This window comes from Pistacia vera, unplaced genomic scaffold (assembly GCF_008641045.1).
Source record: "Pistacia vera cultivar Batoury unplaced genomic scaffold, PisVer_v2 Contig314, whole genome shotgun sequence".
NCBI classification, from domain to species: Eukaryota; Viridiplantae; Streptophyta; class Magnoliopsida; order Sapindales; family Anacardiaceae; genus Pistacia; species Pistacia vera.
The window spans coordinates 309,150-336,286 of NW_022196129.1; the positions used below are offsets into that span (position 1 = coordinate 309,150).

At 34.4% G+C, this 27,137-nt stretch overlaps 2 protein-coding genes across 3 annotated transcripts; one reads left to right on the forward strand and one right to left on the reverse strand.

Moving 5' to 3' along the window:
• Nucleotides 1–19,621: 19,621 nt before the first annotated feature.
• LOC116136479 (protein CANDIDATE G-PROTEIN COUPLED RECEPTOR 2-like) lies at nucleotides 19,622–20,895 on the forward strand. 2 transcript variants are annotated; one of them, XM_031422179.1, is made up of 5 exons: nucleotides 19,622–19,797; nucleotides 20,125–20,284; nucleotides 20,363–20,465; nucleotides 20,551–20,632; nucleotides 20,755–20,895. In XM_031422179.1, the coding sequence occupies exons 2-5, from the start codon at nucleotides 20,185–20,187 to the stop codon at nucleotides 20,830–20,832; spliced, it is 363 nt and encodes a 120-aa protein (XP_031278039.1). In that variant the 5' UTR covers nucleotides 19,622–19,797; nucleotides 20,125–20,184; the 3' UTR covers nucleotides 20,833–20,895. The 2 variants fall into 2 exon arrangements, with proteins under 2 accessions (XP_031278039.1, XP_031278038.1); XM_031422178.1 differs by having other exon boundaries at nucleotides 19,622–20,284.
• A 2,460-nt stretch (nucleotides 20,896–23,355) lies between these two features.
• LOC116136460 (phosphatidylinositol 4-kinase gamma 8-like) lies at nucleotides 23,356–25,086 on the reverse strand. Its single transcript, XM_031422161.1, has one exon. It carries the CDS (start codon nucleotides 25,084–25,086, stop codon nucleotides 23,356–23,358), a length of 1,731 nt encoding a protein of 576 aa, XP_031278021.1.
• Nucleotides 25,087–27,137: the final 2,051 nt, after the last annotated feature.

Genomic DNA, 27,137 nt, shown 5'->3' on the forward strand with positions numbered 1-27,137 from the left:
GTCAAGTTGACTACAAGAAGAACAATACTTGGGTTAGTGGCAAAAGAAGACCTTCATTTTGAACAGTTAGATGTAAAGACAATATTTCTTCATGGAGAATTGGATGAAGAAATTTATATATAGCAGCCAAAAGGTTTTAAAGTATAAGGAAATGAAAGAATGGTATGCAAACATCAATAGAGCCTATATGGGCTAAAACAAGCGCCTAGATAGTGGTACAATAAGTTTGATGAGTTTATGTGTAGTAATAGTTTCCTAAGATGCCAAGCAAACCATTGCTGTTATCTCAAGAAACTTGATAACTTCTAAATCATCTTATTACTATATATGGATGACATGTCGATTGTAAGGACTTGTAAACAAGAAATAGACAAGCTAAAAAGACAGTTGTGAAAAGAGTTTGTTATGAGGGATTTGGGAGTTGCAAAACAAATCCTTGATATGAGGAATACTAGAGATAGAACCAAAAGCTTCTTGAAGATGTAACAAGAGGAGTATGTGAAGAAAGTACTCATCAGGTTCAACATAAATGGAGCAAAGCCAGTAAGTACCCTTTTGGCTAGTCACTTTAAATTATCCAAATATTAGTCACTTATAATAGAGCTTGAATGAGAGTACATGGCCAAGGTACCCTATGCATCAACAATTGGCATTCTTATGTATGTCATGGTGTTTACAAGGCAAGACATAACACATGCAATGAGAGTTTTAAGTGCATGAACAATCCAGGAAAGCAACATTGGGAAGCAATGAAGTGGATTCTTAGTTATTTGAGAGGTACTATAGATTTAGTATTATGCTTTGAGAAGTCATACTTAGATCTATAAGGTTATGTAAATGCTTATATGGCTGGTAACATTGATAACCGAAAAAGTACCTTAGATTATGTCTTTACATTAGGTGGTACAATAGTTAATTCAGTTTCAAAGTTACAAAAAATTGTTGCTCTCCCTACTATAGAGACAAAATATGTTGTTTTGATAAAAGCTAGTAAGACATTGATATGGTTACAATGATTCCTAGAAGAATTAAGTTAGAATTATGAGAAAAGCGTTTTGTATTGTGATAGCCAAAGTGTCGTTCATCTAGCAAAGAACCATGTCTACCATGCTAAGACAAAGCACATACATGTTCGGTACCATTTCATATGCTCAGCTTTGGAAGAAAGAGTATAGCTCTCGAGAAGATTCAAGGAAGTCAAAATCCTACTGATATGTTTATGAATGTATTTACCATTGAAAAACTGAAGTTGTGTACAACTTTAGTTGGACTTCTCATTTAAAGAAAGAGGAGTTGATGTCACTGCGAATGGAAGTTAAGAATTGAGACGTGTTGAATTAGTCTACAAGTGGGAGATTGTTGAGATTGTGGAGTCAAATTCAATCCAAATTAGTTTGCATTAGGACATGAGTTTTCCTAATATGCTTCTATGTAAAATTGTTTTTCTTTAGGAATACAATTAGAAATAGGATTATAATTATATTAGGAATTAAAATAAAATTCCGATTAGAATATGAGATTTGAGTCCTATTAGGAATAGTATCCTATGTATTACTTACAAAAACGGGTTAAATCCTAGAGTTAGGTAATTGAATTGAATTGAATAGAAGACAAAACCATAATTAGAAAGTGAGAGCCACCAAAGAGAGGTTTAGAGAGAGAGCCAATTTGTAAGGCTTGTGAGAGACTCTTGTAATTTTTTTTCTTCTTCATAGTGAAATTCCGCAGCGGCAAAGTGGATGTAACTCTCAGACGAAAAGTAAATCACTATAAATCTTATGTTTGTGTGTGTGGTTTATTTATTTATCCTTTGTTCGCTTTATTTTCGATTTCATAGGAATTTGGAATTTGTTAGCATTCGATTAAATCGCCACAACATGCCACGGGTTTAAGACACTTGCAATCCCTCAAATTATGCCATAACAAACACACTGCTCACTAAGTATTGAAGAAAATAACTGCAACAAATCTTAAAAACTTATTTACGTTGTACATTAACTGTTGTAAACAATTAAGGTGACAAATGCTTTTAAAATTCTTTTTAATTATTGTAAATATTCAACTTGGAGTTGTCATTCAAGAATTAAAGAAATGAACTTGGAGATACTAAATAAAGTACCACAAATAAAAGTCTGCTCACTTAAGCCATAAAGAATTCCCGGGCTACAAATTGCAACCTAATGGTCCTGTTTCTATGAAATTTCCAAATGCAACCTATAGGTAGCTTTCCTGAATTTAGATATCGGAATCAAACCAGATTAAACAAACATAACCACGTCGCGATTTTGAATGTCTCATGCCCATAAATTTTTGCTCACCCGACCTCCTTGGAGCCACATAGTAAAAAAAAAGGCGGATGACATTTACAAGGAAACAAATTCCAGGAGATGACAGTGAAAACATATTCCAAGAAGCAAAGGCTCATTATAGTGTTTCTAGTTTGGTAAGATGCTAAGTGCGGATGATTGGTGGCTCCTTTTGGCTACAAGTCTATTTCATGGCTGCTTTTCTTTCCTTGTATGTATTCTAACTGTAAAATTGATTATATTGTTTCATGTATTCTATCTGCTTTTCTTTCATTCCATTATTTCTTCTAAATTTTCAAGGTGTCAATGTCTATACTTGTAAGCCTTTATATATGTCTTCATCTTCTTCTTTTCTCCTAAAGGAAGAATCTGAACTTAATGTCCAATGCTCACCAATGCTTTAAGTTTTGTCTCTATCAAGCAGAGCACAATCAACTTTTTAATATGGCGCAATCAAATCATCCCACTAGTCCCTAGTTTTGGAATTTTTCATCACCCTCACCGTGAATTAAAAACTAGTTGAAGAAATAGTAAATAAGAAAAGAAAACAAGTGGTCTAAAACACTTTATCAAACCCATACAACCAATACCGGCTTAACCCCCAATTGCCTAGGCCCCACCCGGATCGATGATTTATGATAATTCAACGGCTTTGGATGAAAAATTAGAGTTAACTATTTTTATTGCCAAGTAATAAATTTGTGTTTTAATAACTTGGGCCTTACATATTTCATGGCCCCTGCGAGGTTCTAAGAAAGCAAACCTAGAAATTGGGCCTAATAGGCCTTGATGAATGTTGAATAGTATTGGCACCTAATTAATGGATTAAAGAAGTCCCACTTTTTTTAATAATTTTTATAATGACAATTTTACCCATTTATTAACTTATTAAAATTAACTTTAATTTTTTTATTCATTACTAATACTTTAAAGTCCCCACGTTTATCTTATAAACCCTAATCTTTTATGCTATTTAAATCATACTTAGATTTAAAAGATAGTTTAATAGAGAATTATTTTTTTATTTTTTTATTTTATAGGAATAATGAAAGTACGGGATATATAACATAAGTGAAGTAAATGAAATGTTTGCTATTTAAGGTTTTTTTTTTATTTAAAGTAAAATGAATGGCATCTATGATATTTATAAGTTGTTGTAAGAAAAAAAAATAAAAAATTCAGTTTAAAACTTTTAAATAAGGTGTTTTAAGAAATGGGGTTTCTTTAGTCTCTTAATGTGGGACTAATAGAACCACTCAGGGCTTAAAGATTTGTGAATCAAATTCTCCGATTAAGCCTATTTGAGCCTTATTGTGCTCAACTTAAAATTAATGTTTTAGTAGTCAAACGAGAATTTAGCTGGACGAAAATTAACGTTGGAGGGGGGATTATTAATTTTTTTTTTCAAAATTACATTTATCAAATAGAAATAAAAATCTTAAAAAAGATAAAAAAAATCCCCCTTTGTAGTATCAATTTTATGATTAAAAAAATAAAAGTAACCCATTACCTTTCTCTCTAAACCAATTAGTCTTATTCTACAAAACACCAAGTTATAAAAGTTTAGCTTGAATAAATATATAAAATAAAACTGAAAGAATGATTACATGATAGAATTTGAAGCAGAAAATCACAAAAACTATCTTCTTTACTTGTGAAACTCTTGAGACAGGAAATACTTTGGTGGTTGGCCATGTTTCCTTCGTATATCTTGGAAGATACCACATATTTGTACTTTAGAAAATTTCCCAATTTAAACTGGTCCACTTACCTAATTGCAAGCTATAATAATAGAGATATTTTTGAAGATGAATATTCGATAAATGAGTGATTCGATAGTCAAAGAAAAAATTGGGTTGAATTTGTTAGTTTTTATGAGAATGGGGGGTTACATGAAGATATATAAAAGGTGCTTAAAGGAAGAGGAAGCATCCCTTTCCTAGGACCACAGAGAGAGTGGGAATTGGGGATTGACCTTTTAGAATGGGTAATGGACACACTTTCCATTTGCAAGGGGACAATTTACGTCTATTATTCCAATGTGAATTATCTATCTCTACTTATTAGTTCTGATTTTGATATTTTCTACGTTGATTTGATTTCTCCTCTAAATTGGTCTTCTGGAGAATAAAAAATCCGCATTTACCGGAGATAAACTATTGAATAAGAACTTGTGTTATGCAATGAAATTATGATATAAGATTTTCAAATATAAATCATGGTGAAGGAGACTCTATCTAATAATTGGGATTGAAGCTGGTTGTTAATGGTACGTTAGCTGGCAAAGCAGAAATATTACATATTACATGCTCAATTATATATGTTTTAGTTAATCAATTTTGGCATTTAGATTATGCAAGTTATATTAATTATTTCATACCAAAGCCAACTCATTTTGTTCTCTTTGCTGATTAGGTCATGGGACCTCTTGGCATTGTGTCACGTTCAATCTAAACATCTCAAAGCCAAACTCACATGGTACGTTTATATATTTTACCATATACTTTTTTTTTTTTGATTCTTTGAATATATGATTACTTTTATTACTTTCTGTTTTAGAATTTACAAATTTAAAACAAACCCTTCTATAAGATGATATATATATATATATATATACAGAGTATACAATGAGTATGAGTATGAGATTTAAATAACAAATAAATTAAGAGATTTTATGAACACGAACAGCATCCTGATTTATTGTCGGTATTACTATGCCAAGCTAATTACCAACATTAATTATAACAAGTCCATTAAGTAACAACAAATCACATAACATGAGATATCTTAATTTGAAGATTATAAATCCACATGCAAATTCCTTAAACTAAGTAATAATATTTATTATATAGTACTTGGTACTAGCATATTATATATATTATGTCGTTTGTCATTCATTGAGCTTCTTCGTATTTATATTTTAACACATTTATGAATGCTTTAGTAGGTGTTATTTCTTTTCAAGCCCAGTCCCAGTGAGTACGCATGAGACATTGTACTTCAAATGCCATGTGGCTACAATTGATGGGAAAACAACCCATATCATTAATTTGCTATAAAATTTGGATTTTGGATTCTTGGTGAAATGTGAGATGAGTTTTATGATAGGATGGTGAAGAAGATAAGATGGATATTATATATATATATATATAAATGCATATATTTATGAAGTGATTGTCAACTAAAATGAAATTGATATGAATCACGTTCCCCTGTTGATAATTGCATAAATCCCCATCTTTTTAATCAATTTGCATTAATAATTGTGAACTCCATTGCATCTCAATCAACAACTGGACTATGGGCCAATCACTTTTTGCCTTATTCATCAACATGTGAAAGCACCATTTTAACATGCAAACTTTACAACACCAGTTAACATTAAATAATGGAAACAGGTGACCTAATATCCAGTTGCATATTAGCTTATTCTGTGTTTTTTTTAATTGATCTTAATTATGGTTTAATATTGAATTATACTTAAGGTAACTTTTAAATTACTTCATCTTAAACATTAATTATAAGTTAATATTACATTTATAAATTCAAAATTATTTTTATTTAATAGAAAATGTATATATAACTATATACATTGATAACTATTTTGAGAAGAAAAAGATAAGAGTTTGTTACAATTTTCCCTTCGATGTATCAATAAATAATATTTTTCACTTTATTTATTATAAATAACAATTTATCCTCTACCTTTAGCATTACCCTAGGGTCTTTCTGTTTAATTTAACAAATAAGTGTAAAATGTATTAGTTAGATGTCGGAAACACTAACCAAATAGTGACTATAAGGGATAAATTGCTATTTCAATTTCAGATGCTTGAAGGGTAATTGTTATTTTAAGAAATATATACACTATCATCAAGTAAGATTTTGTTCATCCCTAAGAAGTTATCCTAGGCACTAGTTGCTGAAGCTTGGACGGACTCCCTAAGTGACTCATCCTTGTTTCAAAACTACCACCCAGTCAACAAGGCATACTTGCTCACTGCGATCTCTAGCACAGTCTCATTCGTACCGAACCTCTACAGACGGGGTCAAGAGTGCCTTGTCGTTGCTGTCGCGTGTCCAACTACCCTATCGATATCACCTACGCTACTCATTTTTGACCCCCACCTTCTTGGTTTCGATATCCTATAGCTGAGTATAGATAGATAAGAGTAGCTTCATCCTTTTGTTGTATTGTGATCCTTGCTAGTTCTTGAAGTTAGTTAATGAGTAGGAATTCCTTTAAGTGGATCCCTTTCATCCTAGTTGTTCTCTTTCCCCTAGGTATCATACTATCAAACAAGCAGACGCAGACGATAAATGCATTTTCGTCTTTTGTGACTCAGCATGAGAGAAGGAGGCGGAACTGCACACTTTCGTGTTCAGAGCATTGTTAAAGTGAATAGGCAGCACTACCAAGCAAAGCTTTTCTTGAAGAGGGTTCCTTTTCAGTGCCTGCCTTTGATTTAGCTGTTGGGGCAAGGCAAGCCCCGGGAAAGTATAGGTTGGCTCCCAGCTCCATCTCGACCGACATCCTGCTCTCAAGGAAGTGAAGTCCTAGAGCGAACTCCTCATTGTTGTGTAGCCCCAACCTAAGGAAGGACATTTGGTGAGGAGCATTGTTTTAAGGGAGGGAGAACGTGGTTGACAAGCCATTTTAAGGAGGTGACTGGACTTGAGGGGTTTTATCAAATGATGCATGTGGGTTGAGCCATTCCTATCCCAAATGGTGGGCTGATTCGACCTGGCTTGGTTGGGAAGAGATTCACATAGAGACTACTGCTATTTGGGAATATCTTTCTCTGTTAGCTAGCGGAAGCGAGCTTGCTTGGGTTTCAGATATCATTCAAGATGGCTCGTAAGTTTTTCCTTTGGCTAATACAGACCTTTAGCATATTTGGGACTTTGTTATAATGCAGCCTTTAATGGGCTTCCTAATTGTTTTCTCTAGAAGGGTCACTCTTATGGTAGATTCTCCATTGACTCAACTTGTAATGCGTTATAGGAAAGATGAGATGTGAACTCATTTCATCATCTCTTGTGGTTTTTGGGGCATGTTCCACACAACTCCTTCATTTTATGGCTCGCTTCTCTTGGTTGGCTTCATACCATGGATCGTTTTAGCTCTCACAATGTCATTGCATCTTCTATGTGCCTTTTGTGCAGGTATGCTACAGAGACTCATGAGCATCTATTCTTTAGCCGTGACTTCTCTTCTTATGTTTGGTGAGCGGTTACTGTTAGGATGCTCTTTGTCTGGCCATCTTTCTCTTGGTTCTCTTTGCTCTAGTGGGCTAGCTTGCATCTCAGGTGCAAAAGGGACTTCAGGCACCTTCTTTCGTAGTTAGTCCTTTCTGTTACAGTTTATTTTATGTGGTATGAACAAAATAATCGTGTTTTGCATCAGCATTGTAGCTCTTGTAAGGATATTGTCTTGGCTATCTGTGATTTAGTTCAGGTCAAAGTTTTGGGTTTAGCACCCAAGTGTAAGATCTCGGCCCAACTCCGCTTGATATGGCATTTACCTGATTAGTTTTTGTAGGGAGCCTGCATGCTTTTTTTGTGCTGTTTGTGGCTTTTGTAGGTTTTTTCATGTTTTGATTGAGACCTTTAATTTTCGCTTTGGGTATGCTCCTCGTATCTTTGTACATAGATTTTGTCTCATTTATTTAATTTTTACCTTTTTCAAAAAAAAAAAAAAAAAAAAGATATGTAAGACGACTAAACCCTATTTAAATGATTTTTTATTATTTAATAATAATTACTATGAAATATTTTAGCATTAGTATAATACAACATAATATAATATAATATAATATCATTAAATTAAATAAGTTATATGAAATAATCAAATTAAAAAATAGTTAAATATGAGATAAATATATATATAAAAAATTGTTCTATAAAATAATTTACCCGAAAAATTGTTAAAAAATTACTAAGATTATTGTCGCAAGCTTTTGTTAAAGATATTGGATAAGTTTCGTCATAAATTTTATGCTTTAAGATAGAAATAATTATACTTTTCTCATACTTGCTCACAACTCAATTTAAATTTTATTATTAATCTAATCTATCTCTTTGTGTGTGTGTGTTTTTTTTTTTCAATTTCACAAGGTAAAGGAAAAATGTCTCTTACGTTCAAAACCCCAACCGGCAAACATAACCTAGCTATATTTTCAAATTTATTTCTTACCAAATTGTTGGACTTGGTGAGAAAAATATAGAAATACGTGTTTTGGAAAACTTTTAGATATGAATATGAAGTTTCAAGCAACACTACTACACAATGTGTTAGTGAGAGAACTACATGTTCTTGATGCTTTGCCAATGGAGATTTGATTTGAGATTTAAGTAAAAAACGTGGCTCCGTTTGCTAGGCTTTTTAGAATAGCATTCTATAATAGATTGTATTTAATGAAATATGATAGGATTATGAAAATGTGTTTTAGAAAATATTTTTTGAAATATTTAGATTCATTTTCAACCCCCTACATTTGTTAATTTAACTAAACACCCCCCACAATAAAATTTTATAAATTAACAATAACACCCCCACCCACCCAACTATTGTCAGCAGTCGGCCACCACCGTCGGACTGTAGCCAAAAGTCATCGGAATGGCACATAACCAGTTGGATCTGGCCGGTTGTGAACTGATCTAGCATTTTCCTACCAAATCCATGGTGGATCTGGCCGAAAATGGACAGATCGGTGCATGACCGACTAGATCCAGTCGGTCGTGCGTCTTTACGGCAGTGGTTGCTGGCGGGTGACAGTGGCTTGGGTGGGTGAGGGTGTTTTCCTTAATTTATAAACTTTTATTGAGAAAAGTAATTGTTAAATGTTTTGAGTTGAATAAGATATAATTGGATTTTGAGTTGAATAGAAAAGTTATTATTTCATTTTATTAGGATAAGATAGGGAAAAATAGTGTACCAAACGGAGCGGTAGATTTGGACATTATGAGTTTGGGTTAGTCTTTGGCAAGGCAGGCTCGATCGCAAGGCAAGTTAGGCACTTGCTTAGGCCCCATATTAGGGGAAGACCCTAGTGAGTTATTAATAGCAAGGTTTTAAAACTTGGCCCAAGGTGAAGCCCAGCAAGTGACCAACTCCCGAGTTGATCGGTTGAACAAGTTTGACCGACGGGTCAAACCGATGACATCAACAGGTAAAAAAATTTGAAATCCAACAAAAACACCTCTAAAAATTATACATAAGTCCCTACATGTTTGATATCTTGCAAAAACACCTCAAATTAAATCGCTGGCGTTGACAATCCAAACCAAATAGGGCCTAATTCTGGCATCAACAACACACACTATCACCACAAAAACCCTCCCCTCAGCCTTCTGACCAAAACCCATCTCATCGCACCACATTCGGGCTGTTGCCGACGATTTATTTTTGCAATTTTCGGTCATTTCACTCACCAGAAATCACCTTTGTCGCAATCTTTCCACTCACCAACCCTTCCTTTTCAAAACCCTCAATATTCCAGTCTTCAATCATGTGTTGGTCGTTGTCCTAATTTCTAGGGTTTTTGATGAATAGTAAAATTGATAAACCGGCCCCGTGAAGGCCCCAAGTCCTGATTGAACCGGTTGAATCGGCCAGTTCGAGCCAGATTTTAAAACCATGATTAATAGTACATATTGTATATATTTTTTTGAAAAAAAAAAAAATAATACTTAGTTATTATGTTTATTTAAATCGTAAAATCAAATTTTGTTTTAAAATAGTTCTCGTTATATATGACAAATCTAGTGGAAAACAATTGAATGATATTAACTATTTTGCAAAATTCCTTATATGTAAGGAATCTTATAAAAAATTGAATGATATAATTTATTATACATAATTATTTTAAATTGAATAATATTATACACTCTGTCATAATTATTTTACTTTCCTTATAAGAATAAAATTTTTTATATTATTATTTATTAAGTAACAATTAATTATATTAATTATAGCATCAAATGAATATATAATGTATCAAACTCAATGACTATTTGCTTGACATATAAATATAAGATTAAACTTACATAATGTTTTATTGTATCTTATTATATCATTTAAATTCTACCTTATCTTTTTTAGTTTTATTGCATCAAATTCCTTTTAATTTGGGTCATGAAAGATCTTGAGTAAGCACAAAGATAAGCATTCTCACTCTAATTTCAACAAAATTTCAGGTGTTTATTATATATTTTTTAATTTTAAATTAATTTTATTACAATTTTTACTTTATATATATGCTTGTCTATTAAGTATTTTTTTTTATAGTTAATTTTGAATCCTAAAGTATTTCTAATAGAATTTATGAATTTGTATATAAAAAAATTATGATAAAGATAAGTTAAATAGAAAAGTTAGTTAAATTCCAAAAAGAGTTTTAAATAAAGTTGTATACTTACAAATTTTCTCATACAAACTGATATGATAGAAGATGATTTGGTGAATGTTTATTTTTAATTTAAAATACCTTATCATCTTTTGTCACATCAGTTTGTATGAGAAAATTTGCATAAAAAGTTTGTAAGTGTAGTACTATATAAAAGATGTAAGACTTAAATAAATTTAATTAAAAAAAACCTACAATTCTACTGGTTGGAATATGTTTTGGAACTGTCACATAAGAAAATTCTGATGACTATTTAGAGAACGGCGAGGTTGCGGAGAAAACCAAGGCAGGGAAAGTGATTAGAAGGCGGAAAAAGGTAGGGATACGTATACTGTGAGATAAATATTTTAATGGGCATGAAAAAAATAAAGATTGAGGTCTTTGGTAGCGGATCCAGAAATTTCTGTTAGGGTGGGCTAAAATAAAAACTAATTGCACATTAACATTTTTGTCCATTAATACTTTTGTTAGGGTGGGCCAAAATCCAGAAATTATACATATTAGTATTTTAAAAAAAAAATTGAGGGTGGGTTATGGCCCACTCAAAACAAGGCTGGATCCGCCCCTAGTCTTTAGGGACAATTACAAGAATGAATTATTTCCTATAGATGACGACAATGATGCAGTTAAGTTATATTTGATATTGGTGTTAGAGAGTGTATTACAAGGTAGAGACAAGCGACGTTATAATATTCACCCATTTTATAGTTGGTAGACAACATGGAAAATTTTAATTACAATCCATGGGTTACCATTGTTTGGGCGTACTTGCATCGATGTCTTACTATTGATTTGGTTGGGCATGTAGAAAGTTATGCTAAGAAGAAAGCAATTAATAAAAAGCACGAGGAGAAGTATAATTTAGGCGAATGTCCTTTATTCTTTTAAGTACTTACTTTTTCATTCATTTTTTATCACTAACCTAAAATTTTTACTAAGTATTATCTAATTCATTCATGTAAAGCCTGGATATACGAGACGATTACCTATTGTCAGTGCAAATATGGGTTTCTAACCACGGCCTTCGTGTTCCATGTGTTATAAAGTAGACCTCGATTGGTATTCATTGTTACGAAGATGTCGAAGCACATGTTTTCTCATCATATAGAGTGCTTGAGCCATTGAACACGACTCTAGTGTTTTGATAAAAACTAACTTGAGTGCTCAAGTTGAAGAGAGTCTAGACCTGGGCATTTGGGACCGGTCCAAAAAAAGGGGCCCAAAAAACCGATCCTAGGATCTATCATTACAAGGATCGGTCCTAGAAGGCTTGGTCCCAAACCCAGACCAGACCCATGGAGGAAAGACTGGTCCCTCGATCGGGCCCTCCTCCAAGGCTTGGGCCTGGGATTGGGCCCAAACCTCTTTGCATTTTTTCAAAAAAGTATTCTAGAAAATATCCAAAAATCCCTTGTAATTTTGAAATTGACAAAAATATTGAGGGTTAAATTGATATTTTACAAAATTTACTAATCTCCGGGGGTGGAAATAAATTTTCTGAGCCCTTAAAAATTACATAAACCCCTTACATAATTTTATTTAACCCCTTAAATATAAAAAAAGTTGGGGGGTGAAAATACAATATGAAGCTTAATCTAGCAAAGTGTTCGTTTGGAGGTTCCTCAGGAAAATTCTTAGGCTACATAGTCACACAGCGAGGTATCAAAGCAAATCCTAACTAGATCAACTAGGTGATGAACATTTCACCTCCTACATGTATCAAAGACGTCCAACGACTTGCCCGAAGGGTAGCTGCTTTAAATCAATTTATCTCAAGATCGTCCGATAAATGTCATACCTTTTTAATTGCCCTAAGAAAATCAAAGAAGTTCGAATGGACTCCGCCTTGCGAAGAGGTGTTATATATGTTAGTGTATGCCATAGAAACCAATCATGTCGTCGGTTCCAAGGTATTATGTTTTGTATATATATATATATATATATTAATGTATATATTTTGTATATACATTTTTATCTTATCAATAGAAGAAAATGTTCTTATTTCATGTGTGGTTTATTGCTTCATTTATATATATGTATTACATGTGAAATGTCCAGATGATACAAATCTTTAGAATATCAAAATCATCAAAGTATTCCCTACATAGGTAATATTAATTGGGCAATAATTTTACACAGTAGACATGCTGAATACCTCTGTAGAAGATCATGTGATGGTATTAGTGTGGGTGATTATAAAAGTTATATCACAAGGGCCCTAGCATGGATAAGCGGTTACTGAACTGTTTATCGAATATGACCATTTATGATGAATCACATGGACTTTTAAAATGTAGTCAATGATTCATCATAAGATCGTACTAGTGTATTATTAATCCTTAGACCTGAGATATCACAGTTGGATTTTGCATAAACGCATATGGTTTATATGGTGTATAAACACGAGGCTAATCATGTCATGTGTTAATAAGCCGATTAGGCCATGTGTTGTTTATGTGTGAGGACAAGTGATAGTTAAGATGAGATCCATTGACTTGGTATAGATTGATATCAAGTTCTTAGACAAATGTCGAGATACATTGAAAAAGGAAAATCTCTGGCTGGGGTATGTAAAATATTACCTGAAAGGTTGTTTCATGGTGACACGTTCCATATGTATTGATTGTCAATTTGATATAAAATTAAGATAAGGATTTTAAAATACCATGAATCCATTCTTAATTGGGATTAGACAACGGAAGGATTTGATTATACAACGTGTATATTGTTAGAGTAAGTGCTTTAGAGCCAATCAATTATTGTAGAATTAACTCTTTGTAATAATGTTCATTGATCAATAAAAGAGATTTTATACTATATTGCGTAAATCAACATTGTATATATTGATATATGTCTTTAGAATGGTAGAACCATGATGAGGGTATCAAGTGTTTCAAATCTTGATTGTGAGAACCCTATAAGCACATATGGTGGCCATTCTAGAAACGTCCGTAGCCCTAGTATTATTCTGAAGTAAGGGCACAGACAATATAGTAAGGCTATTATAGTGTTGAGCGACCCTGTCGAAAGGTTGTGACTGATCTCACTTGTCAAGGTTGTTTGGTGACAACCTAGTGCAACACGTGGGTGCTTGCTGTAGGCAAGTTCACTAGACTAACCCACCAGAGGATTCCATATGGATGGTAACTCTAGTGTCTATTGAACAAATCCTCTAACGAATAGTGGTGCATGTGATCCTTAGACTTGAGATCACTGGAGCGCCTTGTGCACCGATTGGTGTAGTTTGACACTAGCCTAACGCAGCTCTGTTCAGAGCTGTTAATATGGTAGTGATTGGCTACATCAAGGAGTGTCTCAAGACTATGGTGGATAGACAAAGGATTCATCACTCCCGAGTATAGTTATCTCTCGGCGCAATTCAGTAAATGGCAATGACACTAAAATTATGGCCACAGTGGGATTGAGTTGTTGCTCTATCCAGTTTATAATACAGGTCATTGGTCCAGTAACTAAATACACAATATCGAGAGTAACCGAAGGTTGACACTATTTCTATACCTTGGTCTCGTCGAGATAACGGATGATGAAAGGATCGAATTGTACGGTAATTATATCATTGACAGGTAGCTAATTTGCTGAATTTGAATCTATTAGGTGGCCATGATGCCTTGCTAGGGGCCAATCTTGGTCTGTGTTTAGTGAGACGATTAATTGGTGTTAATCGCGATACTACACATTATCGGTAAGATGAGGAGCCTATGGGTAACACACATAGAAGATAATTTAAGAGCCAGAAAGAAAGAAGGGCGTTTTCATATTTTCAGGTGAAATAGTATTTTGGTAATTTCACAGTGCAATTAAATTTGTTGAGGTCGTAGCCTTTATTTAATTTGTTAGAAAAATTAAATAAGTAAGATTACGTTTAAATATGTGTTCGCATATATTTAAATAAGTTATCATTATTGTTAAATGTTAATATATTAAATATATATATTAATTGATTTCAATTGAGATAATGATGAACTAATATTAAAATATCTAAATGAGAGTGTTTGGAAACAAGGGTGTTTGGGTTGGAGCCCAAGCCTATTCTATAAGGGAATAGGGAAATTAAACTTGCACTATAAAAGACAAAGTTTAATTGAAAGACAAAAGAGTTTTTTTCATTAATTCAATCATTCATTGAAAAAACAAAAACCTCCAGCCCCAAAATACTCTCCCACGCCAGACTTGGTTTTTGATTGAAAATCAAATACATTTCATTTCTTCTTTGTTCTTAAGACTAAAGAGGATCTAGCAAATCCCTCTTTAGTTCCTTGGGATTGTCTTCGTGTGGGCTACATCGGTTCGATCCTACACTTGGGTCGGTAGCAAAATAAGTTCAGAGACAAAGGTGGAGGAGCCTCCAAACATGCATATGATTTCTTAAACTCTAAACAAATTTTCTGCAGATTCTTGTTTTGATATCAACTGTAAATTTGTGCCCTGATCTTGGTTCTATGGAACAATCCGTGTTGTTATTAATTTTTGTTTTTCGTTGCCTCAATGGATTGTTTCCTAACATATGATTATAAAAGGGTTCGTTGGAGTATATTTTCATTGTGACTTAGGGGTTATAGAGCATTGCTAGATGCCTACCATAATCGGTAGGAGTTTTGTTCATAAAGAGTTATGACAAAACATATCGGAATAGATTATGATATTGGGCCCACGACTAAGCCACAGTGAACCTAAGAGGTCATACATAAAAACTAAGGAGAATGGAGAAATAGCCAAAGAGAGTTGATTATCCAAGGTTGGTTAGCACCTACCAAGGGTAATAAAGTTATTTATATTATTATCATTGAATTAGATTCAATGGAGGGTTATTTAGTTATTATGAATAATTTAAGAATTAAATTACTAATTGGAATTAAATGGAATTACAATTCATAATTAATCATTTTCTTTATTTTAAGTTGAATTTAACAATGGGTTGTAATTGTAAACATATGAACAGTTTAAGGTTTAAATTGTTATGTAAACAATTTAAGAGTTAAATTGTTAATTGTGATTAAATGTGAATCCAATGTTATTATTTATAAAAGTTTAACAATTTCATAATAATTATGAAATTATTTACAACTTCAAAACAATCATGGAATTGTTTAAGGAAGTCCAAAACAATTATTGAATTGTTTACAAGGCTAAACTACATATATAAAGAAAATGATATACTAATTTTAAGATAGAGATCAAAATTTCTAAGAACCCTAAATGTCTCTCTTGGCCTAATTCTTCCTTTACCTTAGTGTGGATACTCTTTTGTTTAATTTCTCTTGAAATTAAAAGTCTCCAAGGTTGTTAAGGACTTAAGGTAACAAGTTATACCTTACTTGTTTTCAATTTGATTGATTTTTTTTTTCAAAATATGAATATACATGTTATAGTATCACATGCATCATTTTCCATGCATTCCATCTTTCAATATCAACTCAAGAAGTACTTCACGTCACCCCCCTTTGTTCCAAACCCAAAGGCGGGAAACAACTTTTTATCTACATTGTTGTCTCTGAGACGGCAATCTTAGTTGTGCTCATTCACGAAGAGGAAGGGAAGCAGCTTTCGGTTTACACTAGCCTTAGTTATCGCAGCTCGTAAACTCCGACCATACTTCCAGTGTCATCAAATCATCAATCTCCAAGCTTCCTACTAAAGAAAGTGTTGCGTAAACTTGAGCTATCTAACCAAATTACTCAATGGATTGTGGATATTAGCGAGTTCGATATCACTTACCAACAGCGAACTACCATCAAGTCCCAGGTGTTAGTAGACTTTCTTTTTGACTTCACCCCTAACATCCACATCTAGGATGAAAAAGAATTGGTTTTTTCACCAACCATCCTTCTATAAAGTGGACTTTATTAGTTGACGGGTCCAAAAATATGAATGGGATTGGTATAGGAGTCTCACTTACTTCACTATAAGGCGACCTGATTTGTGGTTTTAAAGCAATAAACAACGAGGCCGAGTATAAAGCATTGATCGCTGGTCTCTCACTTGCCAAGGAACTTGGAGCATGCAAGATAAATGTTCGCTCAGACTCTTAGCTCATTGTCATCTAGCTCCAAGGCACTTATCAAGCGGGGGACTCCAAAATGATGGCTTACCTTGCTCATGTGAAAGAACTCCAATCCAACTTTAAGGAATTCACGATCACTAAAATTCCACGATCAAAGAACACCTATGTTGACACTTTAGCTAATCTTGGGTCGTCCATCCAAACCATGACCTCATAAACCATTTCGCTTGTCTACCTTTAGTGGCTATTAGTTTGGAAAGATCCAACATATGAGGTGTCTACCACCGACGCAAGTGATTTATGGATGACTCCAATAGTTTGCTACCTGATAGATGATGAGCTCCCGATAGTCTGATAATCTTGTTTTCTACCTTATTTTTATATTGAGTTTCAGTAGGATTTTCATTAACCTTTGCTTTGGCCGTGAAATGCATTAATTAGAAGTTTTGTTCTTTGTAGGGTGAACATCAGTTTTGAGTAAAAACGAGATAACTTAAGTTGTAGACTTCAGAATTGGACAGTTCTTGAGGCGTTAGAAAGTTGACTTGAAGGGCTACAATTCATATGTTCATGAATTCACCAGATTCACATTCACCGCAGCAAGAATTTTTACCGCTGTGACATGCATGATTCTTCAATGAAAAAAAAAAATTGTATAAAAAAAAGGGATGACTTGGGAGAAAAGAGGCTAGGGTTCTTGAAACAAAACACATCAAGGAAGAGGAGGAGATCAAGGGAGGGGCGGGGGGTGAGGAGAGTGGGGGGAGGGGGGAGGAGAGTCTAGCACCATTCATTTGGGAGAAGTTGGTGCAAAACCTTTCTAGAGATCAATTCTTCAAGATTTCAATTTTTGTTTTCTCTTACTCTACTTTTATGTATTAGTTTGGAATTGTTATGATGATGAGTTCAAAATTGATGTTGATTGTTATCACTTTGATTATGGAGTAGATTTTCAATTCTATCAAGGTATTCAAGAATTTTACTATTCTACAAGAATCTGTGTGATTTGCTTAATGCTTTTGGATTTGTTGTTTCTTTAATTATTTAGGGTTCTTATTGAATGATGAACTGGGTGGTGAAGTTTGATTAAAAAATCTTTTGATTAGGGCTTCATTGTGTTCAATTATTTTATTGATGTGATGATTAACTGGGTGGTGAAATCACTTTAAGTCATTAAAATAGCATAGATCATAGATTGAATAGGATACTTGGGAAAGTCTTATGAGATTTATGTGGCCGGTTTAGGTTTTAAGTGGGAGCGGAACCTAAATTTCGCAATTGCGTTAAATTGAGAGATTTAGCCATCTTTAGATCAATGAAGTTCTGAATCTAATTTTTATATTACATAGTTGTCAAAATTGGTTTAGGTAGAATCAAACCTTTAACATTTCCATTGCACAGTGATCTTTTGTCATGTTATTTTAGTTGTTTTTGTTTTTAGTAATTTCTATTGTTTTTTTTAATTTTAAATTCACATCACAATTTTCGTCATCTTGAATAGCGTTAAGATTAGTCAATGTATTTGTTTNGTGTTAATAAGAGGAGGTAGAGTGAAAGATTCGCCAGGTGTAAAATCCCATTGTATTCGAGGAGTAAAGGATTTGATGGGAATTCCGGGTCGAAGAAGAGGCAGATCAAAATATGGTGCAGAAAAACCCAAATCGATATGAATGGAAGATGCCTCTGGAACTAGTCTATCGGTCAGTCGATGGAACAATCACAACGTTACGCCCCAAAATCAAACTATATGGAGCCGTTACGAATGACCATAATGGAGTCTACTACACACTAGCCAAGAAAGAGTGTATTTTACTCACTTCGCCCGTTGATGATCCAATTCCATCCATTCATTCATTCATTATTATTATACGAAATATCACTTTTTCAGGCTAGTTTGTTCCGAGTAGGCATTCCATCCCGACGAGGTATTGTTAGCTAGGAGACGGGGATTCCTTATCTGTCTGTCAAGTAGAGTTCCCCTTCTCCGTCTGCAAGGTTTGTTTGTTCCTTGATGTGTTAGTTAGCAAGCGAAGCGATCTTCCTAAGTAAGCAAGCTGTAGTGAGCGAGTGCCTACCGCGTTGTGCGTATGCATCTACTGAGGTAAGGCACGATTGAGCGGCTAAGGGTTGCTGCTAGCGCATTCTAAAGAGTATTCCTTCTCTTTGTTCGGAGTAGCTTGATGAGAATAGGCTGCTAGCGAAGCGTCCTTATGCGAGCAAGCTGTAGAGAAGGAGTGGCTGTCGGGGGCAGTTACGACTGATCGGCTAGCTGTCTTGTTGCTAGAGCGCAGTAAAGAATACCTCTCCTGCCGGAATCATAAACTCCAGGTTCTTCGGCTGTTTCAGGAGCTGCAGAAAGGGATGCTTTAGCTGTTGAGGCGAAGAAGGGAATTGAGGTAAGGCTGGCATAAGAGAATGGAGTTACTGAGCTTACTGAGCTAATGGCCTAGAAGTAAGTGGAGTTAAGACAGCTCGTAACAGTATCGGAATACAATAGAATCCCTTCTTTACTTACCTATAGGCGAGTGACCACTGAACGATAAGAACAAAGCCACTTTCAGCTATAACCGGAGTGAAATGAGTTCTATAGGCCTTAGCCGGAACACTTTCTAACTAACTGTTAGCCAGTGAAGTGTAGTGAGATACTCATAATTGTCTGATTGCAGTGACAATTGAAGTATCATTTAACACAGTTGAATTTTAGATATTGTGAATCATACATCTCAGACTTGTACTAGGAGACTATAGAGATTCCTTTGTTTGATAATAGTTTAATTAGTGTTCGAAAGATTGAAGGAGCATTTCTAGAAATATTTGAAATCCAATAAATAATGTGCCTGTTCCCAGTTGACAGCACAATAGATAATCTCATAATCTCTTGGTGAGGTACCCTCAAATGAAATGACTGGACTTGGTATATGTTTAAGTAATATTTACGACATGAGAAGATTATACTCACTTATTTTCATGCTTATTTGCTTATTGTCAACTACTCCTGATTTCATTCCAGTTCCTCTTTTCACCCTGAAGCAAGAATTACTTCCAGTGGGAGGATGTTAAGGTGACGGTCTTTTCCACTTCTGGGGATACTTGGCGTGTTTATTAGTAGCAGAATCAGCTAATTTACTAATCTTGTTTCAGATCCAATTGCGTAAAATAAGGCAACTTGAATGATTAAATATATCCTATAATTTTTTAATTTTCAACTGATTTTGCCCTGATATTTGAACCTGAGTTCTTTTTATCACATGAAAGTAGCAAGTTATACATTATATTTATATTGTGGTTTTTATTTTACTTGCACATTCTGTGGTTGTGCTTAAACCATTGAAAATATTGATCTTATAACAATTTCAATCCTAATTTACCTTGAACTCTTCACTATCAGGTAATATATGTTTTTGGATTTGGGTCCCCACTGTTCTTTGATCTGGAAAGTACTCATCGGATGAAGTGGGGCATGTGGATCATCCACAACTTATTACTTACTGCAGTTTATGGCTTCATTTTATTTGTGCATTTCTCAAAGTGGAGAGAGAAGTTGCCTTGTGAGTAACATTATTTGCTCGATTATCATATTACTATAGCAAGGGATCGGATAAACTAACATTTTCTACAATTTGCAGCTAGGCCAGCATTTTACCACTACATCGTTGTGATGTTCTTCGTTAGTGCAGTTGCATTGTTTGGTTGTGTTCTTGCTGGAATCGGAGCTGGTTTTGGCATTTGGTACTCAGAATATTAATTTTCATTTAGAAAAAAGAGAGCTATTAAATTTAGTACTCATGAAGTGTTTTATCTTTTTTCTTTTCAGGTTGTATAATCTCACAGTTGTCTGCTATCATGCACTCTATCTTCCTTTCTTGTTTGTGACTTTTCTGGCAGACTTTTTCCAGGTGATCATCCCCACTACTATCTCCTTTGTTAATTGTTAAAGATGTTAATTTTCCGGGCTTTATTTATGATTAATTATGTCCTAATAATAACATGAGCTTGCTGGATTATATGATGTTTATAGGAGGAAGATTTTCTTTTGGATAGTGCATATTACTCTGAAATGAAAGATGCGGGATTCTTTGATGCTGATTGGGAGTAGGGCGTTTTTTTTTAAATGAAATCATACTACCATAGGGTTTAGTTTGTTGTATACTTTGTAAACTTAGATACGTATACCTTGTAAATAAATTTGAATTGGACTATTTATTTTCTTTTATCCAGTTTAAAATTGTAACTGAGCCATGAATGTAACTGCAACTGTTTAAAACTTAATAAAATTCTGGGATTCAGAATTTTGGTCTATTCTGCAGTAGTCGATAGTTTGAATTGATTTGAACTATTGGTTTATAAACAATGAACTTTGGATGGGATTGAGATCATTGACTACATTCATTACTGCTGTAATCGAAAATCTTAGCCAGTATCAGCTTAGTAGTTGGTACCATTGTTTTAAAAGCCGGACCGGACCAGTCGGTCTAACCGGTTGGACCGTGAACCGGCCATGTGTCCGGTTCGGTTCAATATTAAAACCGTTATAATATAATAGACCGTTTTAAACCGTTTGAAAACCGGATTTTTGCAACTGCCGGTCCAACCAGACCGACGGATAAACCGGTCCAAATCTAAAAATCCCTAATACGCGAAAACCCTTTTCATTGCGTTCAGTTCTTCTCTTTCACTCCTCAGCTTCTTACGAAAATTTTCTCAAGTTTCTTATGAAAATTTTCTCAGTTTCTTACGAAATTTTCTCAGCTTCTTCTCAGTTCTCTCTTCTGTGCGAAAATTTATCAGCTTCGTCTGTGTGTGTTGTCTATTTTCTGCGAAAATTTATCTCTGAAATCCCACCCAAATCGCATTTGAGCTCTTTGAAATCGACGACGACGTCTTCCTCCCTCGTCGGAAATCGACGACGTCTTCCTCCCTTGCTAGAATCGACGACGACAACTCCGTTCCTCGCTGGAAATCGTTGACGACAGCTCCATCGTTGACAACAGCCCTGTTCCTCAATCTAGGTAGCCATTCTTCGATCACATAGTTGACTTTTTTGAGAGGGTTTTAAGGGTTTTAGAAGAGGACAGAATCACATAAATAGGGAAGGAGATGAAGAGAGTGAGGCCATTGTTGTGAGTGGTTCTTGGTTGTGTCTGTGTATGGATAATTTCGTAATTCATAGCTTGTGGTTTTTGGATAAGCATTTGGTAAATGCAGTAAAACCTTTTTATAATGATGCAAACTTAATCTGGAGCAATAATCAATGCGACATGACTTTTGTCATTTGTTCTTCATAAAACTTTTGACTGTAATTGTAGTATTCTATGTAGGCTTGGCTGGGGCTGGATATGAAACTTTTGACTGTAATCGTAGTATTTTGTGTAGGCTTGGCTATGGCTGGATATGAAACTTTTGAGTTTTGACTGTAATCGCAAAATCTCTGATTATTTTTACTAATTAATTGATGTCTAAATGGTGATTAGTTGGGTTGAAGATGACATGTGCCAAATAGGAAAGAGATCCTTTATGAACAATTAATTGTTAGGAGATTGATCTCTTTTCTTAAGATAGCAAAGCAGCTGGTTTACATGAGCACCCCACCACTTTTCATTGCTTAATGCATGTTTAGTACATGTTTTTCAAGTTTCAGACAAATGGCGTAATTTTTTTAGATTGAAAGTCCTGAAAACCTAATCATATTGTAAACGTTTCATTTGTTCGATTATAACTTAGCAATCTTATAAACCTTTTTAAGTTAGCTATAGTATTTATAATGTTAGTACTGTATTATAANATTTTTTTTTTTTTTCCATAGTTTTAAATACTATGCCTATGAATACGTCGTGCGTTATTATTAATCTGAGGCTATATTACCTTTAAAAATTATTTTTGTGTGAGACTTTGACATAAAAGGTCTGTGAAGTGCCTCTAGACTCTAGAGCCCACAAATAGAGTGCTTTTTATTAAAGAAAATGGTAGTCACTGAAAAGTGTATACTGAAATTGTGCACTGAATGACGTAGTAAAATCTTGATCGTTAATTAATATTAATTTATAATGAATCAATGATCAAGATTTTATCACGTTATTCAATGTACAAATTCGATGTACACCCATAGGTAATTGTAGCATTATTCTTTTATTAAAAAGAAAATCTGTAATTGCTTTTCTTATATCAAAAAGAGCACTTTGTTTATTGCGATTGAACATTACGAAATTGACGTAAAGATACTTCCATGGTATGATTGGTAGTTGTTAGGCACATAATAGAGGAAACAAACAAACCAAAAAAAGTAGAAATAAAAAAGAATTTTTTGAATTCCAAATGAAACCATTACAAAGATGATGTTAAAAGGGACAATGGGGAATTCTTTTTCTATCTAAATGTACGATAATGATAACACAAAAGAAAGAAAACAATCGTAGGAAAGGATGGCGCTTTGCCAATCCCATTTCCCATATGGTGTCCTATTAATTTATGTATGTATGTATTTATGTATAGATATCATTATATCTACAATCTAAACTAAGACAGGTCATTGAGGCATAAATTTACAGTAACTTCTTGATAAAATACAAACCCTTAATCTTCCCATTTCATAAAGTTGGCCGTTTTTCCCTTTAGCTATTCCTCAGAACTTGCACGAAGTTCCCAACCTTTGTTTCAATGTCATGCACTTTGTTTCCTCAATTACTTGAGGCAGACCTTCCTCAAATGTTTTCAAGAACACTTCCCATTCACCTTCACTCATCTCTCCAAAACATGTTCCCCCACTTTCACAATTGTAACTTCTCACTGAGAAACTCATGCTCTTTGCAAATCCTCCTACTTTGTTGTTGTCACTCTCACCATTACCACTCTTTTCTTTGATGGATTTTGAATCACTTTCATCATCGTCATCGTCACCATTGTCAGGGACGTTTTCCTCATATAAGGGAAACAATGCAGGGTCTTGTAACCGCGGCATTGCTCTTACGGATAAGAACCGTTTGGTTTTGGTTGCATTAAACATGTCAGCTGGGTTCTGTAAGGGCTGAGGAAGATCCATAACATCATGGGAACTGTCCTCATTTTCAATTTCGAATTGAAACATTTCAAACTCTTGTTCAGTTTCTTTGTTTTCATCATTATTTTCCTCTTCTTCTTCCTCCTCCTCCTCCTTCTCATCTTCTAATATATTCATTACTTTTTCCTTAGCTTTTGCACAAACAGTCTCTAACACACTCAAATTTTCTTCATCACAGAACTCCCTGGTCATCATTTCACCTATTTCAGCTAGACAAAGACCAGCAGCAGCAGCTTGCTTCAGGAAAATGGTACAAAGGATTAGGACCCGGATCGATGACTCCCTTAAAGAAGGAAGTTTGGCTCTTAACATCTCTGCATCTTTGAACGGATCAAGATTGCTAACGTACTCAAGTTCAGACTCTGAAAAGGGTACTGAAGCTTGAGGCCAATGCAGCCATTCAAAATATGGATCATCAAGCCACTCAGGCAAGCATAATCCATGGTCTATGGGCACAAGCTCTGCAGCCTCACCACCATAATTTTCATGCCTATCATGTTTCTTAACTAGCATATTTCCAGCATGCCTATCAAGGTTTAAAACTCGTACATCAAAAATACCGATCTGGTGAATTGACGCTACTGAGAAGCTGGAAGGACCTAACTCGCCTGCATCGTATTCGTGATCTACAAAGCGTTGAAGTGAGGCAATCTTAAAGGGTGTGTTTGAAATTGGAGATGAATCATTAACATTGAACCCAACAGGAGAGATTTTGACTAAAGCTGTAGGAGGAACACCAACAAATCCATCATGGTCAAGAAGATAAGCAGCAAGTTCTCGGACTCCAGTTTCCCCTATGCGAACTGAGCGTTTAAGACCAGGCTGGCCTGCCATGAAACCCCCGAACCCTTTAGGATTATTGAAGGCTAAAGGCTCTTCATCGATTGGTTTTGCCACAGCAATAATGTCACCATTTCGGCCAGGCAAAAAGTAAGCACCACCAAGGCCACCTGAGACAGGAATTGGTTCAACACCAGAGGCCAGAGCTATAGCAACCTCAACAACAAGGGCGCGCACCCGTGGAGCTCCTCTGCCGCCAACAATTTCAATCCGCTGATTGGTGTCAAATTCGTCCTCCACATTATTGGCTAAAGAAAGGCAAGGGGTGGAGAAGCTTCTGTGAATATTAGCAACTTCGAAAGCTTGTTTTAAGGAGTGAGCAAGATTGGTTTGATTAAGTTCAAGAATATTGTAGTCAAACTGAGTGAAGGATTGGAGTCTGCATTTCTGGGATCGGTTAAACGGCTTGAATCCGTGATGTGGATCGATGGCTACTGCCATCTCAAAGAGTCTCATGCAGTTGAGAATGGAAGCTGTTCATGCCAAGGACACCTCTTCTCAGGGTAATTTTGCCCGATAATTAGTCTTCCCCAGGAGATGAACCATCACATTTATGCACTTCAATCAAACCTTCAATTAATCAACATAAATTATCATTTATTTCAACCAAATTTATGAATATGGGTACTACTTAAAACATTAACTCTTGAATTCTTACCTAATATTGGCATTCCTGTTATAAAAGTGCTGAGTTCGTTCTCTTGAATTTGCGTTTGTGACCTACAAATACAAATACAAATAAACATATATGTATACATAGCCATGATTATTATTAACAGCCTGCACATTTGCAACAAGAAAATGAAAAACAAACCACAACACGCTAATATATCATTCCCTCGCTCTTCCGCTCACAAATCGCCAAAATTTCTGCAACAAAAACAATCAAAATGCTGAATAACTAAAATTTCAAAGCAACAAAAACAGTTAACAAGAAAATGAAGAAAAGAAAAGCATATGTTTTTACCCTGAACACTGGTAAGGCATTCAGGGAAGGGGAAGGGGGAAGAAGAGAGACGAACAACACAAGCGCTGAGACAAAACCAAATCCACTTCACATCCTTTGGATTCTCATAATCCTCTTTTTTAAAATTCAGTTGAGACTTGCGGATGCTTCTCTCTCTTACCCGCCAATTTCGTTAACTAACTTTCTCTATTATTAACTTTATCCAATACAAAGCGGCCACCTACGTGGTTATTGGCCTTGCTTTTGTAACCGTTTAGTTCCATCTCTATCACCGGTTTCAGCGGCTGAGACCCGCTATCTACGGCGGAAGATTCTTCAACAGCTACCACTTTTGGGAAGAAATCTAAGTGCCCTTTGAAGCAATTCTATCCTATTAGTAACGACCCATTACATATTAAATGTAATACAAAAAATTCACTATATAAATATAAATAGAAGAAAGTGGTTACATGGATTCCAATCAAGGGTTTGCAATCGGAGAGTTAATAGATATGGTTGGGAGTAATCAAAACGATCATATATATGCAAGAGTGCTACATATCTCATGAGAGTAGTAATAATAATTCTTTGGATAGTGAGATAATGGTTTCAGGAATTTAAGAAGTAGATGATTGTACATTTATACAGACAACAATCTAGGGTTTATGATGGATAATAAGATGGAAGACTGAATTCATGGTGTTGTGATAAAAACATTATGGAAAAGTCTTGCACATCACTGACTAATCAATATGGTGGTGTTAATAATGTAGCGATGCAATGGAATCAATATTAAAGACTCAGAATTCTCAATGATCATAAATTAATGAGATTGTTTTATAGATACTTTCTATACCTAGATAAAAGAATAAAAAAGTATTTTGTTTTAGAATTTCTCATGAAAATGAAACTTCTTTATTAGTTCGAATTCAATCTACGTATATGTATATGTAGTTATTAACTTTATAAACTACATCTGGGTCATTACTATTGCATAAATTGGCTTTTTTTTTGGCAAAAATGGAAGAGATTAACCAGTAAAAACACCAGAGATTTATCGAAATAATTCATCAACATTTTGAAGAAAGATTTTTAGCGCAATAGAGGGAGAGGGCCGGGCATATGTGCACGTCACATCATCTAGAGGTTGGTCACCATTAATTACTTATCGTAGTTTTGAACTAATCATCTTTTGAGTTTCGTGTTAATTTGTTCCATATCTTAGTGTGCCAAAATAAATGAGTCTTTACTAATTCAGTCAAACTATTAAAAATTGTATAAACTAATGACAGATTTGATGACTATTGGGAATCAAAATTTGCTATTGAACAAAGAAATGGTTCCGAACCCATCCCCATTATGTAACTTTATGATTTTACAGGCGGCATCTCAGTGACTATAACATTAATAAATTTCAGAAGTGTTATATTTATAAATGGATTTTAAAAAGTTGGTTTTCTTAACTTTTTAGATTTAAATGCTATTTTAAAAAATAGTCAATTACAATAATAGACCCCAATGGTAAACATAAACCTAAACCTATTTTTTTTTTTTTAAAACT